At 50.4% G+C, this 19,460-nt stretch overlaps 1 protein-coding gene across 2 annotated transcripts; it reads right to left on the bottom strand.

Annotated features, from left to right (window-relative positions):
* Positions 1-6,805: 6,805 nt before the first annotated feature.
* On the bottom strand, positions 6,806-18,564 carry TRIB3 (tribbles pseudokinase 3). 2 transcript variants are annotated; one of them, XM_082361469.1, is made up of 4 exons: positions 18,316-18,564; positions 14,588-14,878; positions 10,883-11,175; positions 6,806-8,150 (listed from the first exon to the last, which is right to left on the bottom strand). In XM_082361469.1, the coding sequence occupies exons 2-4, from the start codon at positions 14,876-14,878 to the stop codon at positions 7,661-7,663; spliced, it is 1,074 nt and encodes a 357-aa protein (XP_082217595.1). In that variant the 5' UTR covers positions 18,316-18,564; the 3' UTR covers positions 6,806-7,660. The 2 variants fall into 2 exon arrangements, with proteins under 2 accessions (XP_082217595.1, XP_082217596.1); XM_082361470.1 differs by having other exon boundaries at positions 18,321-18,564.
* Positions 18,565-19,460: the final 896 nt, after the last annotated feature.

The raw sequence follows: 19,460 nt of genomic DNA, 5'->3' as shown, positions 1-19,460 counted from the left end.
GTCCTCCCAAGGCCTGCAACTGCCACCGCTCCTTCTCTGACTACTATCCTCTTGGCTCACTCCACTCAAGACCCATTGGCCTCCAGATCCTGGAACAAGGCAGACACACTCCCACCTCAGGGCCTTTGCACTTGCCATAGCCCAAATATTTCATGGATTGCTCTTGCCCTTTATTTTGGTCTTTAGCCAAAAGTCTTCCCTGTCCACTCTATCTGAAATTTCACACACACACACAGCTAAATCCAGCATTTTATATTCTTCCTGGTTTCATTTTTTTCCCAAAGCATGTATTACTAACAGCATATTTTACTTCTTTATCTTGGTTATCTTTTGGCTGTTTCCCTCTTCTAGAGGGTGGGGACTTTTGTGTGTTTTGCTCATTGCTGTGTTCCTGGTGTCTAGAACAGTTTCCAACACATAATAGTTGCCCATGGATTACGTTAACTGAATGAAGGAATCTCAGACTTTCATCTGGGATCAATTTCTTTTTGCCTGAAATATATCCCATAAGACAGAGGTTCTCAGCCTGAGCTGTATGTTTGAATCACCTGGGGAACTTTTAAAAATCCTATGCCCAGGTCACATCTCAGATCAATTGATTCAGAATATCTGGGGTGGGTCCAGGCATCAGGAGTTTTTAATGCTCTTTGGTGAGTGTAATGAGAAGCCAAGTTTGAGAACTGTTGTTTTAGAAGTCCCTGTAGGGTGAGTCTTCTCATGACAAACTTTCTTGGTTTTTGTTTGAAAAATCTTTATTTAGACCTCACTCTTGAGAGACATTTTTGCTGGGTATAGAATTTTAGCTGGCATTTAGCACCTTGAAGACAGCATTCCATTGTCTTCTGGCTTCCATTGTTGCTGTTAAAACATCTTCACCTGTCAATCTAACTGCTGTTCTTTCTTTAAATAGCTTTATTGAGAAATAATTTATATACTATAAGATCCACCCATTTAAAGTGTACAATTTAATAGTTTTTAGTACAGAGTTGTGCAACTATCACCATGATCTAATTTTAGAACATTTTTTTTTTATATTTATTTTTATTTATTTGGCTGCATTGGGTCTTAGCCGCAGTATGCGGGATCTTTCTTGCAGCATGCGGGATCTTTTGTTGTGGTGCACGGGCTCTTTGTTGTGGCACATGGGCTCTCTAGTTGTGGCATGCAGGCTCAGTAGTTTTGGCACATGGGCGCTCTAGTTGTGGCACACGGGCTCTAGAGTGCGTGGGCTTAGTTGCCCTGCGGCATGTGGGATCTTAATTCCCCGACCAAGGATTGAACCCACATCCCCTGCATTGGAAAGCAGATTCTTAACCACGGGACCACCAGGGAAGTCCCTAATTTTAGAACATTTTTACCACCCCCAAAGAAACCCTGTACCCATAGCAGACACTCTCTATCTCCTACTCTCTAACCCCCTCTGCACTAGTCTACTTTCGGTCTCTATAGATTTTCCTATTCTGGACACTTTATATAAATTTAGTCTTACAATATATGGTTCCTTGTGATTGATTTCTTCCATTTAGCATAATGTTTTTGACGTTCATCCATGTTGTACTGTTGTTCTTTTGAAAGTAATCTCTCTGGATTTTTTCCCTCTGACTGCTTTTAAGATTTTTTTCTTTGTCTTTGGTGTTTTCACATTTTCACTATGATGTGTCTGTGTGTAAAAATTTATGGAGTCTCTTGACTCTGTGATTAATGTCAGCTTTCTATCTCACTAGTTCCCTCTTTAGCCACATCTAATCTGTGGTTTAACCCATCTGTTGAATTTTTTATTTTGGTTATTGTATTTTTCATTTTAGAAGTTCTTTTAGGTTTTCAAATCCACTTTGTTACTTGATATAGTTTCCTATACTTTGGCCATAGTTTCAAACTTGTTATATATTTATTTAAGCACATTAAACGTTTCTGTTTTATAGTGTCTATCTGATAGTATTGCTATCTGAACTCTGAGTGTCTGTTTCTGCTGGTTTTCACTCCTATTGCCTTGTTTTCTTCTTCTGAGCCTGCTGGTTTATAATGGTCACATTCACCTGAGCCCTGAAGTCACCAGCACAAATTTGTACTGGAGGCAGATACGTTCTTTCATGTGTTCTGGTCTTAGCCTTGGTCCTTCAAGGGCAGAGCTGGCATTCACTTTGGACATTTTTCATCCCAGTGGATAGACTCTGTAGTCATTCAAACCTGGGTTCAGTCCCATAGTTACACTATCTGTGTGGCCCTGGACAAAAGATTTCCCCTCTCTGGGCCTCAGTTTCTCCCTCTGTACAATGGTGATCATCATTGTCCCTCCCTCATAGGGCTGTTTTTAGGATCTGTATCAGTTATTGGTTATTGATACATAGCAAATTACCCCAAAACTTAGCATCTTAAAACAATAATAAACATGTAGATCTCACAGAGTTTCTATGGGTTAGGAATTCAGGAACAGTTTCTTAGGTAGTTTTTGGCTCAAGGTCTCTCAGAGGCTGTAGTTAAGATGTTGCCTGGGGCTTCAGTTATCTGAAGGCCTGACTGAGGCTGGAGGATTGACTTTCAAGAAAGCCCACTCCTAGGCCTGGTTGGTGCTGGTTATTTGCGGAATGTGTAAGTTCCTTACCACATGTATCTCTCCATAGGGTACTTGAGTGTCCTAGCAACATGGCAGCTGGCTTTTCCCAGAACAGATGATCCAGAAGAACAAGGCAGAAGCCATAATATATTTTATGGCCTATACTTAAAGTCATACTCGTTTATTTTCACAGTTTCCTATTAGTTACACTGTCAGCCCAGCTCAGGGTAGGAGGGAACTATACAAGGGCATGGATACCAGGTGTTGCAGATCATCGAGGGCCATCTGGCTGTCACATATCAAATGAGAGAGTGCATATAAAGTACTTAGAACCATGCCTGGCATGTAGCATGTGCCCGTAAACATTAACCATCCCTAATAAGTGTCCTGGCTCTGCTCTAGGCGTGTAGGATCTACACAGCAACAACTTTCATTTACAAACATTTATTGAGCAGCTCTGTGTGCCAGACACTTTTCTTGGAGCCAGGGAGACAGTTGTAAACAAAGCATATCCTTGGACTTATGAAACTCACACAAACAAATGATAGAGAATGTCCTGCCAGGTGGTGCTAAGTGCTGTGCAGAGCCACAAAGCCAGGTGAGGGGAGAGAGAACAAGGAGGGAAAGAGGGCTATATGTCTCTCCCCAGGATGCTGGTACAACTTAGGTGGTGGCTGAGATTTTGACCTGATAAAGCCCCCCACATCTGTGAGCCCATCCTAGCATCACAGGCAGGTAGAATTTACGCCCACTTTACACCCATTTGCAAACAACCCAGAGAGGAGCTAACATGAGCTCTCTGAGTCCCCAAGGAGGCAGGATTTCTCCAAACACAGAGGTTCTCCAACTCGGATGCATCACCCAGGGTGATTGTTAAGATGCAGAACCCCAAGTGTTCTAACTCACTAGATCTGGGCAGGGTTCAGGTATCTGCATCTTAAACAAGCACCCTAGGGGACTGACTGACCACCTCTGAGAAACCTGTTCTGTGGGCTTCAGTGTGCAGGGGAGGGCATGCCCGCTCTGAAGAGTCTCCAGGTCCAGCCTCAAGGGAGGGGCAGGGCTTAGCCACACAAAAGGAGGGGAACAGGCTGAGGCCCAGAGACACCAAGCAATTGGCCCAGGGATCTACTACCTGCAGGTTCAGTTTTAGGTACACTGTAGTCAACTTACTTGATCAAGTATACCTCATGTTGTATATTGAAGAAAAAAAAAAGGGCACATATTATGTTCAGGTCCTCCCACTGAGAGGGAGAATTAATTTCCCCACCTCCTGGATCTGTCTGTGGGACACGCTGATGTGACAGAAGCACAACTTGGGCACTGGGATTTGTTCTTCCTTGTTGCTTTTTGAAACCCCAAGACCACCACATGAAGGAGCCAGCGCTGAGCCTGTTGGAGGCTGAGACCACGTAGAGCCGAGATGAGCCATCCTAGCCAAGGCTCCCTGGAGCCTGCCGATCAGCAGACAAGTGAGTGAAGCTGAGCTGTCCTGGTGGGCCGCCCTTTGCCTGCAGCCGCATGAGTGACCAGCTGAGCCCAGCCCGAACTGCTGACACAGACAATCACGAACCACTATGTTTGGGGGTTTGTAATGCAGCAAAGACTGATACAGCCTAGTTACTGGGGAAGAGAATTTTCCTTCCTTCTCTTGTGGCAAGTTTTTCTTAGTCATGGTAATTAACACTAACTGCCCAACAGACAAACTCCAAATTGCAAAGACTTAACATAGGAAGCTTCATTTCTTGCTCAGTAAAATCCAGTGTGGATCTGGTGGTCCTCCTCTATCTTGTAGCTAAGGGAACGCATGGCCTCAAGGTAGCTGTGGAAGGGAAAGACAGGGATTGAGGCCCATCAGCTTTCAATTGCTTTAGCCCAGAAGTGACCACCCCTATGTCACTTCTACACACACACCATTGGTCAGAACTAGTCCTGTGACTGTAAGAGAGGCTAGGGCATGTAGGGGAGCATGGGACTTATTGGTGACGCTTGTCTTTGCCACAAAGAACATACCACAGGTATAATTAATTTCTTCATTTGTGTGGTTATCTGTTTAACATCTGTCTCCTCTGTTAGACTGAAGTCCATGAGGGCAGGGACCACGTTGCATCCGTCTTGCATGGGACCTGCTCTACCGTTGGTTGGCGTTAGGAATAGTTGTTGAATTGCTAGGTGAATGAATAATTGGGCAGGCCACAGTGTGATATTTTGTGTTTAGCTCCCAATTGCATATAAAATCCCCAATTAAATTTCTAACAGTCCCTCTCTCCCTGTAATATATAAAGTAATATATATGTATTACCTTTGATATTGTAAAACTCTTATACAGTGATCATTCAGTGAATACAAATAGAACATGAAAGTCCCCACTAATTGCAGTCAGGGGTGTGGTTATGTGCATTGTATTGCTTGGTGAGAGTGGATTTGCATTTTATTTTTTTTTTTGATTTGCATTTTTATGTGACAGTTTTCTTGTGCCTGCCTCAGAGTGGCCTTGGCAAAAGTTCCTGCTTCAAGGCAAAACCAGGTGAGTTGTTCTCTCTGTTGTGGTTTTGGATGAATCTTTTGCTCTCTCTAAACCTCATTTTTCAGGAATTCCCTGGCTGTCCAGTGGTCAGTACTCCACGCTTTCACTGCCATGGGCCTGGGTTCAGTCCCTGGTCGGGGAACTAAGATCCCACAAGCCACGTGGTGTGGCCAAAATAAATAAATAAATAAATAATAAACCTCATTTTTCTTATCTGTGAAATGACAAGAGCATCTGCCTCATAGGGTTGTCGTGAGGCATAGATGAGTCTCTCTGTGTAATGTAAAGACCTGCCACTTGGCAGCCCCCATTTTATATAAGCTGTCCCCCCTTGCCCTTGTTCCACAGGCACCAGGAAGAACACAGCTTGTGAGGGAGCTGGGGCAGGGTCTATTGGAGGGTTTGGGGGAAGGGTGAAAGTTGGGGACTGCTCCATGAGACCCTAGACAGAGCTGGGCCCTATTCTGGGTGATGCTGGGTGCACAGAGAGGAGGCTGACTTGTCCCTGTCTATATTAGTTAGCATTTGCTGTGTAACAAAACACCCTAAAACTTAATGGCTTAAAACAATGATCATTTTATTTAGCCCATGATCTTGTGGGTCAGTTGGGGAATTCTTCTGGTCTGGGTCAGCCTGACTGAACTCTGCATTTGTAGTCAGCTGGGGGGTCAACTGGTGGCTGGACGATCTAGGATAGCTTCCATCACCTGTCTGCAGTTAGCAGGCTATTGGCCGAGCTACCACAGTTCTCTTCCTCGTGCTTTCTCCCACTACCTCCTCCCTCTCAGAGTTTGATTTTGTTCATTTATCACTACCCCACCCTCCCAACCCCCCACATGTAGCATGAGCCTCAGGGAGGCTGCTCCCACCTATAGCCGGAGAACTGGTATGATTAATTAAGATAATTGCATTTCCGTTGCTGGTGATTGGTCAGGAGAGGTCACAGTGGCCCAGTTCTGGCCAAAACGTCTGTTAGGAGTGCTCCTGGGAAAGATTTCCCCATCCCATGGAAGAGCTACAGAGAGAACAGCTAACTCTGATTGAGGACTTGTTATGCCAGCCACTGTTTATTCGAAGTGCTTTAGCTAAAATAACCCATTTGATTCTCTTGAGTTAGGTATTATTATCCCTCATTTTACAGATTAAGAATCTGAGGTATAGCGTGATTAAGAAACTTGCCGAGGGTCAAACAGCTAGTGAGTGTTGGAGCCAGGATTTAATTCCACATAGCCTGACTCCAGAGTACTGAGATCTCAAGTACTAGCATGCCACCCTCCTTCCTCCTCTGGTCATGGATCTCTCTCATGTGACACCTGGTACTGCTGTAGCCACTGTGCCAGCAGTTACCTGGGACAACAGAGCAAAGAGACAGAATGAGCCTAGGGAACCAGGTCCTTGCTAACAGCTCTGAGAGCCAAATCAACCGGCCCTGAAGCCCACTCCCCGCCTGTGGACCTCTTGCTTTGTGTGAAATACGTTTGCTTCTTTTTAAAGCCACTTTAACTCACGGTTTCAGTTACATGCAGCCAAAAAGTATCCTGAGACACCAAGACATCCAGAAGGAACAGAGGGAATGAGGGAAGACCTACTGGGTCTTCTGTTCTCATGAACCACTCAGCTGAGATTGACACACAAGGCCTCTGGCCTTTCACCCTGGGGCTGGTTTGGAGGCAGGGAAAACTCATAAGAGATGGGGAGAAGATGGATGAAATAACCAGGAGAAATGACAGTACTTCGTAATTCCTTTATTAGGCACAAGATAAAAACATATACTCATGGCATCGAAAACCCACAGTGTTGATATAGGGTCCTGGACCCCAAGTGTCCCCAGAACAGAGCTTGGGACTTTTCAGGAGGCCAGGGGACAGAACCTGCCTGATCCTGGCACCCAACTCTGGTGCTCAGGTCAGGGGCCACTGAGGTGGACAGGCCTGGCCCATCACTCCAAACTACTCTTTTGAGTTAGATGAGGACCAGCCTCACCATTTGCACTCTTGATCTTCCAGCCCAAATCCTTGGCTCAGGCCTGGGTGGAGAAGCCCTTGACCAAGAGGACAGAGCTGCTGGGAGCACAATTCCCAGCACGGTCTGGGCTCTAGAGTCCTGAGTTATAGGGGAGAGGCCTGGAGCCTTTGGCACAGGGATGCTTCCCTTTCTCTGAAAAGGTGCAAGACACAAAGGCAGCTGGGTTGTTTGTGAAAGGGACTGTCCCATGTCAGAGGTACCTGGGCATCAGCATGAGTGGATGCCGATACCTGCACTGTGGGTGCTCAGTGTAGACACTGCCCGGTGAGCATGGAAAGTGTTGTCAACTCTGTGAGCAGGACTTCTGTCTCTGTCGATCACTGCTGTGTTCCCAGCACTGGGAGCGGCGCTTGGCACAGCGAGCGCCCGAGGACTCGGTGAGGCACAAGCTCCTGTGCACAGCTGTGTGCAACCAGCACGCTCCACACACACCTCCTCCTCTCTCCCTCCCAGAAGGCACTTAAGGCTCGGCTCAGTTCAAAGAGGCAGGAGAGAGCTTAGAGATACCCCAGCCTCAACTGGCAGTCTGAGGCTGAGAGTCCAGTAGGGTGGCGTTAGCCGTAGAGACCCACATCTCTCTCTCCCTCCTCCTCCGCCTCCTCCAGCCCCAGCCCTTCTGGGACCACCTGGTCAGCCTCGCAGAGGCTGGATCGCGAGGGGGGTGTAGGGATCACATTCTCCCGCAGCCAAGGGTGCAGCAGGATGCCTGAGGCCGTGAGCCGCTCAGCTGGCTCCCTTCGGAGGAGGCAGCGGACCAGGCAGCGGGCCGGGGCCGAGAGGCCCTCGGGCAGGGCGAAGGCCCCACGGCAGATCTTGCCAAAGAGCAGGGCAGGCTCTGAGTCCTGGAAGGGGTAGTGGCCAGCCAGCATGGTGAAGAGTGCCACACCCAGGCTCCAGACGTCTGCTGCCTTGCCGGAGTAGGATGGCCGGGAACTGAGGATCTCGGGGCCCACATAGGCTGGGCACGCGTGCTTGTCCCACAAGGAGTCGTCAGGCCCGGTCAGCACGCAGGCATCCTCCAGGTTCTCCAGCACCAGTTTTGTCCTGTGCAGGGGGAGAGACGGGGGGTCAGATAGTGGGACCCCCCCCACGCCACCACCCCACATTGTCACACTTAATGGCACCCATTTCCCAAATGCCCGCTGGCATTTGCCAGACATGAGCCAGTCCTGTGAGGCTGGATGATTAATCCCGTATTACAGATGAGGAAGTCTAGGCTCAGAGAGATTAAGTCATGTCTTAAGGTCACAGAGCAATTAAATTTGAACTAGGACTCTGAGAGGAACACATTTCCCGACTGTCTCTGGGGCGGGGGCCCGGTGTGGGGAGGTGCGTACTCAGGTGGCTGAGGGCATTAAGCCTCTATTAAACCAGATGCAAACTTAGGGTCTAGGCAGGTAACAAAATTAGAAGTAGGAAGTGGGGACTGTGCCAACTATCTCAGCACAAACCCTGCCTAAAAAGGGCACCACTAACAACATTACAGTCAATATTTGGAGTGTCCACTGCGAACATGACCCTGGGCTAAGCTTCTACCTGGTGTATGTCATTTCACCCTCATACAACCGATGAGGAAGAGGCCATATTGCAGCCACGGGCAGCAGGGCTGGGATTGAATCCTGGCTCTCTCCAGCCCAGAGCCAGCCCTATGAGCTGCTTATGTAGTTCCCAGGGTGGCTCCATGGTCCCCTTTTCCACAAGAGAAGTCAGAGATCATATTTTAATGAAAACAATCCCGGCTTTTAAAAAGTTAGCAACCAATTTTATTTATTTTTTAAATTAATTAATTAATTTTGGCTGCACTGGGTCTTTATTGTGGTGCACGGGCTCTCTAGTTGTGGCGCGGGCCCAGTAGTTGCGGTGCGTGGGCTTAGTTGAGGTATGTGGGATCTTAGTTCCCTGACCAGGGATCGAATGGGGGCCCCTGGCATTGGGAGCGTGGAGTCTTAACCACTGGACCACCAGGGAAGTCCCTTTATTTTTTTTATTTTTTATTATTTTTTTGGCCGTGCCGCATGGCCTGTGGGATCCCAGTTCCCTGACCAGGGATTGAACTCGGGGCCCCCGCAGTGGAAGCCTAGAGTCCCAACCACTGGACCATCAGCGGATTCCCGCAAGCAATTTTAATTAAAAACACAAACGAACAGGAATTTGGGCCAAAAATAAAAAGTGTATGTAGACCACCATTTGCAACTTCTGCTTTAAATAACTCCCACGGGGCTTCCCTGGTGGCTCCGTGGTTAAGAATCCGCCTGCCAGTGCAGGGGACATGGGTTCGAGCCCTGGTCTGGGATGATCCCACATGCTGCGGAGCAACTAAGCCCGTGTGCCATAACTACTGAGCTTGCGCTCTAGAGCCCGTGAGCCACAACTACTGAACCCACGTGCCACAACTACTGAAGCCCACGCGCCTAGAGCCTGTGCTTGGCAACAAGAGAAGCCACCGCAATGAGAAGCCCGCGCACCGCAACAAATAGTAGCCCCCGCTCGCCACAACTAGAGAAAGCCCTCACACAGAAACGAAGACCCAACACAGCCAAAAATAAATAAATTAATTAATTATAAATAAATAAATAACTCCCACAGAGCACTCTAGACTACTTTAATAGGAAGCATACTATTACCACTGCTATTAATCTTGTTCCCATGGCACCACTTCTTGGGTGCCTGTCTGAAAACGCTGACTAGTCCTGTGAATCACTGCACAGGGGGTGGGCTGAGGTGTTAGCATTATTGGCCCATTTTTCAGATAAGGAAGTCAAGGTTCAGGCAGGTGAAGCCATTGCTCAAGGACAAATTGCAAGTTAAAAAGTAGAACCAGGCTTCCCTGGTGGCGCAGTGGTTGAGAATCTGCCTGCCAATGCAGGGCACACGGGTTCGAGCCCTGGTCTGGGAAGATCCCACATGCCGCGGAGCAACTGGGCCCGTGAGCCACAACTACTGAGCCTGCGCGTCTGGAGGCTGTGCTCCGCAACAAGAGAGGCCACGATAGTGAGAGGCCTGCCTGCGCACTGTGATGAAGAGTGGCCCCCGCTTGCCGCAACTAGAGAAAGCCCTCGCACAGAAACAAAGACCCAACACAGCCAAAATAAATATAAAAATAAATTTAAAAAAATAAAATAAAAATAAAAAGTAGAACCAGAATTTGAACCCAGGTTTGCCTGATTCCACCATCCCTCTTCTGATGGTGCTTCTCAAACTATTGCCTTGAAAAGGGAAGAAAGTACTTTTCTCACTTCTGGGTGGTGGTCTGGGGGTGTTGTACTCACCCTAAACTCAAAATTATTTGAAGCTGTGTATTAGCTTAAAAATCATTATAAAATTTACATTCTACTTCTTACTAAAAACATGTTCATTTTAGTATAGAATGTAAAAGAAAATAGAAAACCACCTTTAGGCAAACATCCTAGGAATAACTGCTACAGGCAGAATGGATGGTGGCTGAAATTAGTGGGTGAAAGTTTAAGGAGAAACAGGATATTTACATGCAGAGCCCCAAAGAACCTCAAAGTACTGATTAATTACGAGGTATTGCCCAAGGTATTTATTAATTATAAATGGTAAATTAGGAAACTTCCAGTGGAGAAACTTGGCAGAAGCCACCTTAACCAAAGATTGAGGTTAACATCACAGCAATCCGTATCAGCAGCCTGTATCTCCTGGTAGGATGGGCTGAGAAGGCCCTATGGCTTCTGTGGTATTCTGCCAAAAATGCATTACCTCAATCTAACTGTGACCAGAACATCAGTCAAGGCCTTATCCGTGGCCATGCTCACCTCTCCGGGTCAGTAAAGACAAAGCGCTGCAGCTTGAGGTCGCGCAGGACCAGCCCGTGCTGGTGGCAGTGCGCCAGGGTGGCAGCCATCTGGCGGAAGAGCGCGGCGGCCTCGGGCTCCAGGAGGCGCCGCCGGCGGCGCACCAGGCTGTGCATGTCCCCATGCGGCCGCGGGAAGAAGGCATAGAGGTGCCGCGTGCCTGTCAGGACCTCCACCGGCCGGGCCACATGGCCGTGGTGGGGCAGCCGTGAGTAGGGCTCCAGCACCGCCAGGGCCTCGCAGGCTGGGTACACCTGTGGGAGCATGGTGTGAACATGGGTGGGGACCCCGTGGGGCCCAGGTCGGCCTTGCAGCCGGTCACAGCCAACCCTTTAGACACTACTGTGTGCTGGGCCTTGTGCCCCAGCGTTTCAGCAGCAGGTCACTCAATCCTGACCAAGCGGAGGGCCACATGGCCAGCAAGGGACAGAGCTGGGATTGAATCCCTGTTCTCCATCATCTGTGCTCTTAGCTGCGAGCTCATATGGCCTTAAACCTCAGATAATTAAAAATAACAGGGGCTTCCCTGGTGGCATAGTGGTTGAGAGTCTGCCTGCCAATGCAGGGGACACGGGTTCGAGCCCTGGTCTGGGAAGATCCCACATGCCGCGGAGCAACTAGGCCCGTGAGCCACAACTACTGAGCCTGCGCGTCTGGAGCCTGTGCTCTGCAACAAGAGAGGCCGCGATAGTGAGAGGCCCGTGCACCGCGATGAAGAGTGGCCCCCGCTTGCCACAGCTAGAGAAAGCCCTCGCACAGAAACGAAGACCCAACATAGCCAAAAATAAATAAATAAATAAATTAAAAAAAAAAAAAATAACAGGTAACCTGAACAAAAATAACCCCCCCAAACAGAGGGAGTCCAAAAGGGCAGATAATGCAGAAGTAACTCATCCTTCTCCTCATCATCAATATGGCTACCATTCTCTAGGATTCACTGCCCACCCACCCTTTCCTTTATTCCACAAGCAGGCATTGAATGCCTACCTGTACCAGCCACTGGGGCGCTAACTTGACTGACAGCCACGGTCCCTGCCCTCCTGGTGCCCATAGTCCAATACATGAGAGAGTAAACAGGCCAAAAAAACTAAATACTTACAAATTCTGATAAGAATTGCAAAGGAATGCTGGAATAAAGAGTATTCTGGCAGGGGGCACCTATTTTAAAAAGTGTAGTCCGGAAGGGACTCTGAGGAAGTGACCTGAATGATTGAGGTGCCCAAGGGATAAGCTTTCTAGGTGGGAGGCACAGGCAGTGCAAAGGCCCTGAGGCAGGAAAGAACCTGAGCTGCTCTAGAAACCCAGCCAAAGACCAGTATGACTGGAATGGGGTGGGGGAGGAAGGTGGGCCCCGTGGTGAGAGTGGGGAGGTTGTGGGGAAAGATGCTAGGGGTTTTATGGACATTAGATGGAAACCTTGCCATAGTCCTGAAAGGATGTTCAGAGGAAGGTGACTTGGAAGCCACACAGCTAATCAGTGGTAGAGCAGTCTACTCACTTTGGTTTATCTGCCTTTAAACCCTTTGCTTGTTATTTTGTCTATGACACACAGAAAATAAAAATAAATAAATAAAGCATATACGTATTTAATCCATGAAAAAATGTAAGTAGATGTGTTAAAACAAAACAAAACAGTTGGGGTGGCTTGGAGGCAATAATCCAAAAACGCAGACTTTTTTAAAAGTCAGGGCAAGCGCATCCCTGCCTCTGAGCATTTGCACTTGCTTTTCCTGCCACCTGAATGTTCTCCTCTAGATACCCACAGGGCTGGCTCCCCCAGTGCAAGTCACTGCTCAAAGTCACCTCCTCAGATAGGTCTTTCTGGACTTCCCAGCTAAGATCACCTTCACCCCTTCCCCTCCCCACTCCCTTCTCTCCCAGCTCCTAGCTTCTCTCCATAGCAGTTAAGATCACCTGACGTATATTTTACTTATTCACCCCGAGCATGAACTGTGGCGGCAGAGCTTGGTCTACTTTTGAGCCACAGCATGGTACATGGTGCATGGTGCACGGCACGTACAAGTGCTCACTGAGAGTTTGTTGAATTAATGAATAAGGCGATAATCTAGGAAGACAGGATGTAGATCTTTCTATACACCGACCAGAAAAGCCTAGGCAATGTGGAAACGGCAGGTCGGCCCCCACAGTTCACGCTGGACATAGGAACAGGCACATCCCAGCAGATTTCTTTAAATGTTCCTGAATATCTAAGGCCATGTGAAAGCATGGTGCTTCTGGCTCCAGCTTGCCATGGTTGTTCCTCTCAGCATGGACCTCCCTCCCCAGGGGAACAGAAAAAAACCTGTGGTGCTGCAGGAAGGGCACCCAGAGTTCAGGGGTTCCTTAGAGCACCTGGGGTAGCCCTGGGGACCAGCATCAGGCAGCCCAGGGCCCAGTGTGATGTCCAGATCTGGCCCTGCCCGCTGCACCCCCATCAGCAGGAGCTGGAACCACCATTGCTGCTCCTCCCAGTTGGATGGAAGCTTCAGTCCCTCTGCCTCTCTGTGCCTTCCCAAGGGGACCCAGCCCCCTTCTACCCCTCCCTGTGTACCTGGGTCTCCCTATCCTCCTTACCCCTGCCCACCAGAGCAAACCTGCCTTGCTTGTATCTGAACCACCTGTCCTAGCATGGGGCCCACGGCTCTGGGCTTAACCTGCTTGGGCCCAATCTCAGCTCCGACACCTCCTGGCTTTGTGATGTGGCAAGTAACCACAGCTTTCTGAACCTCAGAGCCTGTCCTCTCTCTATAGAATGGGCCCAATAATAGTAACTACCTCATAGACTGTGTGAAGATTAGAGGAGTGATGCAGACTAGACAATCAACCTGGTGCATAGTAAACACCTACAATTATGCTTTCTCGTCTCTGTCCTTGTGAGCTGAGACCTGGCAGTGTCCTGTATGGGTCACTTGGCCCTGCCTGTTGCCTGAATTCTGCCAAGAACTCTGATTTCTGTCAGGAACCCTGGACTATGCCCTAGGATCCAGGCTTGATGCCATGTGGCTTCATGCATGGCCCTTCTCCTCTCTTGACCTCAGTCTTTCCATCTGTAAAATGGCCACCAGTAGGCCCAATGACCTCCAGGTTCCCAGGAGTTCTGATGTCTATCATATCTCATCCTACTCTTGTGCACATACTTTAAATGGCTCCCCACAGCCTAGTGGGGGCTTCTTCCTAATGCTTTCACAACCAGTGGCTGCCAGCTCTCATCTGCTGGCCCTGTCTGCACCCCCTCTCCACTCCGGCCATAATGAAGTCCTTTTAATTCTCTGAAGTGCCATGCTCTCACTCCTGTAGGCCTCTGCATAGCTGTTTCCCCTGCCTGGAACTCCCTTCTCCCACTTTTCCCTGGCTGACTCCTACTCAGCCTTTTCTGACTCTGCCTTTGAATATACTAGAGGCTTCTCTGTGCTCTCATGGCCCCTAAGCTCCACCCCAGCAACATTTATCATACTATGGGGCCTAAGCTGTGAATTCCCCCAGGGCTGGGACCATCTGGTTTACCTCTCGGTTTCAGCCCAGTCTGGAGCTTGACAGAGAGCTGGGGATTCACTGGTTGCTTCCCCAATAAAAACAGAACTAAATTAATATAACGGTCCCTCAGCCCTGGCAATCATTTCCCACCCCCCTGTGATGCTCGCGGACAGTGGCCCCTGGGGAACGTACCTTGCAGATGTACTCCGTGCCTGTGGGGCAGTGCAGGGTGCGGTAGGTCCGGCTGCCCTCCTCAGGCTCCAGGAGAACATAGGGCCCAAGCCTGGAGGCAGCGGTCACAGCAGGGGTGTGAACTGGAGCAGGGGGTGGGCTCAGGGGCAGTTGGCAGGAGGGCAGCCTGGGCTGGGGCCCACATCGAGCATGTTTCTGGGTGGGACACTCAGCGTCTAGGTCATCATCCAACTCCAACCGCTTCTTCCTGGAGGGGGCACCCTCAGGAACAGCCAGAGAGGTGGCTCGCATCTAGAAAGAAGGGGAGAAAAGCACTAAAGTAAGGCTGCTTGGTGTCCCCTCTTTTCCTCTGCTGGTAGGAGGATACACTTGCACAGCCTTTATGAATGGTGACTTGGTGGTGTGCATTAAATGGACAAATGCATATACCCTTGACTGGGTGTCCCACTTCTGGGAATTTATCCTTCAATTAAAATGCCTACCAAAAAATTAAATATGTGAAAGGCTGCTAATCAGAGCCTTGTGTCTAACAGTAAAAAGCAGGAAATTCCCCCAGTTGTCCAGCAGTAGAAGACTGGTTAAAACATCATGGTACAACCACACAGTGGAATACCATACAGCTCTGAAAAAGGCCAGGAACTCTCTACATACTGATGCAATGATGCAAGTACAAGGTTATCCCTACAGCCCATATGATAGAAACAATTAAATGTCCATCATTAGGAGACTGGTTAAATACATTATGTTTCTCTATATGTGGAACAGTTGTAGCCATTTAAAAGACTGAGGAAATTCTTTATGTGCTAATTGGAAAGATCTCCAGAGTGAACTGTTAAGTGAAAAAAAAGTACAGTGGAGAGATGGACTTGATGGTTGGTGAGAGGGAGGAAGACAGACTTTGCACTGTATCTGTTGAGTGCTGTAGTATAGGCAGCTATTACCTCTGAAAGGTAGGGAGGGATGGAAGGAGGGGGAAGAGGAGTAGGGATGATGAAGGATGATGAATCAATGAAGTGTATGCTGAATTTACATATGAATGGATGTTCTGGAATGAATATACTTATTGTCAAGTGAACAAAGCTAGCTGCTGAACAATATACCCAAGATGATCTCATTTATGTAAAAAACCCCACCAGCATGTAATATGATGTATCTGCATATTTGTATATATAGGTGTGTAAATGCACAGGAAAAGGTCTGGAAGGACCCAGACTAAATTGGCCACAGTAGCTTCTGGCCTCCTGAGACTCCAGGAGAGGAAGGGATTTGGTAGGGAGGCAAAGGAATTTTCAATTTCAGTAATTTAAAATAAAGATTCCACATTCATTTAGTGCTTGAGTATTTCAAAACAGATGGAGTGTACTTCTTTTTTAAAATGTGAACTTTGTCTACATGCAGAGTTAGTCCACCAGCCAGCTCAGTTTTACCATCAGGTGAGAATGAGGCCAGGAGGGGAGGTCTCTCAAAGCCCCAAGATTCACTCATTCAACTTCAGAGGAAGCACTCCCCACCCCCACCCCCGGCACAGCTGTGTCACTGTGTGTGTGGTGGGTGGAGGAGAGGGCAAAGGCGTGTCAGGGAGGAAAGGTTCTCTCCAGGACCCGTCTGACCACCCATCCAGGCTCCAGATGAGCAACAAGGCGGCCCAGGTATGAGGTGTGAGAGGGAGATAGACTTCAGCCAGGTGAAGACCTTCCCAACAGTCCTAGGCAGGATTAGGGGGAAACATCACTCAGAGTCAGCTCTCTGACTGAGAGATCTCTCCAATCTCTCCAATCATGCCAAATGCATGGGCTCCCAAATGCATGGGCTGCCTTGGGAGGGAGGGAGCCCCCATCTTGAATGAAAGACCATAATCCCATCTTGGTAAGAATGCAGTAGGGGGTGACTGTAATCAGATATTCCCTGGATGTCATCCTGGCTCAGACCCTTCCTGGCTGGAGAGCCCTAGGCAAGTTCTTCAAAATTCCTGAGCCTCCATTCCCTCATCTGTAAAGTGGATGCAAAGCCCATAAGATTTTTTTTTTTTTCCATAAGATTTTTGTGATGTTGAAATGAAAATACAAATAAATTAACATGGCCCTGTTGCAGGATAGGTGTCAGGAAATGGTCACTACTGTTGGTTTATTATTATTATTATTATTATTATTACTCACAGCTGAAGATGCTGAAGTGCTGCCCTTGGGAGTCTCAGAAACTTCTGCAGGGATGAGGTTAGGATGACACTCCTTACTGCACTGGCTATTCAGAGAGTAAAGCAAGATGATCCCTGTCTGTGTAGATGCTTTGTGCCCTGCAAAGCCTGAGACTCCCTGGAGTGGCTCTCCCATGGCCACATCAGCACCCCAGGCTACTTTTGCCCTATCCAGGGCTCAGAGCCTGGTCGGGCCTGGGATAAGCTCCATTGGACAGATGGGGTAACTGAGTCTATAGGTGAACAACGGAATTTGCAGGCCGCAGGGCAAGATTAGAATCTCTGCCGTAAGATGGAGGCAGCCCCTAATTTCTACCTCTTGCTGTTCCCTGACACCCCCAGGGGAATAAGGGCGGGTCATACCAAACACACATACTCACAGAACCCAGGGCAGACGGGTGTACACACGCCCCCCCAAAACACACTCTGTCCAAGCCAGCCAGCCAAGGCACACATACAGGGCAGAGAGGGGCACCCACATCATTAAGGGACACACACCTCGCCCTCCACCGGCAAGCGTGCACGCACACGCACACAGAGCTCTCCCAACTATCATACTCACGACTGCAGGACGGATACCAACAAGGCCACACGCTCAGTCTGACCCCTCCGCCCACCCCGCCCCCACGCCCCCACAGCGAAGGCAGTGGGCGGCCTCGCCCAGTCCTCGGCAGCCGGGATCGGAAGCCGTAGGAGAGGAAGCGGCGGAGGGGCGGGGGTCCCGGAGCAGAAGGTTCAGCGGAAACCGAGGGCCGGCGAGGGGCCTCGGAGGGGCGGGCAAAGGGAAGGAGGCTGGGCCCCTGGGCTGAGATAAGAGGCCTCGCCCCCACGCCCCAGAATCAACAGGTACAACACACACAGTCGGCAACAACAGAATACGCGCGCATCCTACAGCTCGCAAACCGGTAGCCGTCAGGCCCGTCACACCCGTGGCCCATGCCCTCGCGCCGGGTCCTGGCTGCCCTTGACCCTGCGCCCTCCCCACCCCCCGCCCACGGGCACCCCCGTCCCCGCACGGCCCGCACCTGCCGCCCGGTGCCCAGCCCTCCGCATAGCTCGCAAGGTTCCCGGAGACACAGCCCCACCCGGACCCCACTGGCCCACGCGGACCCCAGCAGATCCGCACGGACACATCCCACAGGTAGACAGGCTCCCCCCGGCCCCCAGTGACCCCACAGACCTCCTCGCACCCAGCCACACAACTCCCCTACCCGCCCCACACTCACACAAACGCGGACACCACACACCCTCCGCCCCCGGGACACGCTGCCACGCCCCGCGGGTACGCATCCTCCCGCCAGCCTGATCGGCCACGCTCGGCGACCCCACGCCCTGCGGGGCCGCGTCACCTGGGCCCGGCGGGAACACTCAGCCCAGATCGCTCCCCGGACCGTGGGTTTCCTTAAAAGTTGTGTGTATGTGTGTGTGTGTGTGTGTGTGTGTGTACGTGTGACACGCGGCAACCCCAGCCACCCCGAGGCTCCCGGCCGCCCCTCAGCCCCTCCGGCCGCAGCCTCCCCCCCCCGCCGGGTACCCTACCCTCGCGCGCGACGGAGTCCTGGCGCCGGCCAAGCTCAGAGTCCCCAGGCACCCCGGGGTGGCCCGCGCTGCTCCTCCGTGGCTGAGCTCGGCTCCGGGTCGGGCTCTGGCTTCGGTCCCCAGCAGCCGGACGCGTGCGGAGCCGCCGCCAGTTCCGCTACGAATGTCTCGGGGGCGCCGAGCGCCGGGCTCCAGCTCCGGCCCGGGTGATGTAAACCTGAGCTAATCAGCCACCGCCTGATGCCCTCAGGCCCGGGATTGCACCATCCCCTGAGCCCCGCCCCCCGGGGTCACCTCCGAGCGCGCCCCGCCCCACCCCTTCCGTGCGGTCCGCTTGCGGTCCCGGAACCCCTCCCGGCTCTCTAGGGGTGTCTTGTTTCCACCCCCGCCCCCTGCCTACCCCTCCCGCCCCGTGCTCGAAGACTCAAAGCGATGCCGGTGGCTGGCTCTCCCTATCACCTTGGAAAAAGCATTTTGCTTTTCTGAGTCTCAGTTTTCCCATCTGTGAAATAGAAGAACATCCTTCTTTCTCAGGATGGGGCGGAGGAGAAAAAGAGCAAACCGTGACAGTTTTCTGGGTGCCCCCCGCCGCGGTAATAAAGCATTTGCCCACCATTGCTTTATTAAACGTTTAGGAGAACCCTGGGCAGGCCGGAAGCTCCATTCTCCCCCATTCTACTAAGGGGCAGCCTGAGGCCCAACTATGTGAAAGCAACCCAGGAGCTTTGCAAAGACCACAGACTTAGGAGCTGACTCTGGGCTCAACAGTACCATTGTGGTGCCCTGGGGAGGCCTGGGTTCTGGTGGGCTTCACAGCACTTATTTAATAGAGGTAGTGCAGCCTGGTAGTTAAGAGCAAGTCCCCTGGAACCGGCCTGCCTAAGTGTGCCCAGACCCTAACTCTGCCCAGACCCACTGTGTTCAGACCCACTGTGCTACCTCAGGAAATGGATTAAATAAGTTAACACATGTTAAATGCTTAGATGCATGGCACATGGTAGATGCTCAGTAAACAGAGTGGAGACAGTGGAGGCTCAGAGAGGGACAGCACCCATAACAGGACTTGCACCCCAGGTGTGGGAAGCCCAGGTGCCACTCGCTGTTTGGTGAAGCATCCCTGTGCAGCCCCGGGGGTCCAAT

The sequence above is a fragment of the Balaenoptera borealis genome (genome assembly GCF_965194805.1).
Source record: "Balaenoptera borealis genome assembly, chromosome: 16".
In the NCBI taxonomy this organism is placed as follows: domain Eukaryota; kingdom Metazoa; phylum Chordata; class Mammalia; order Artiodactyla; family Balaenopteridae; genus Balaenoptera; species Balaenoptera borealis.
The sequence above is the reverse complement of the archived record's forward strand: the minus strand, read 5'-3'. Positions and strand labels throughout refer to the sequence as shown.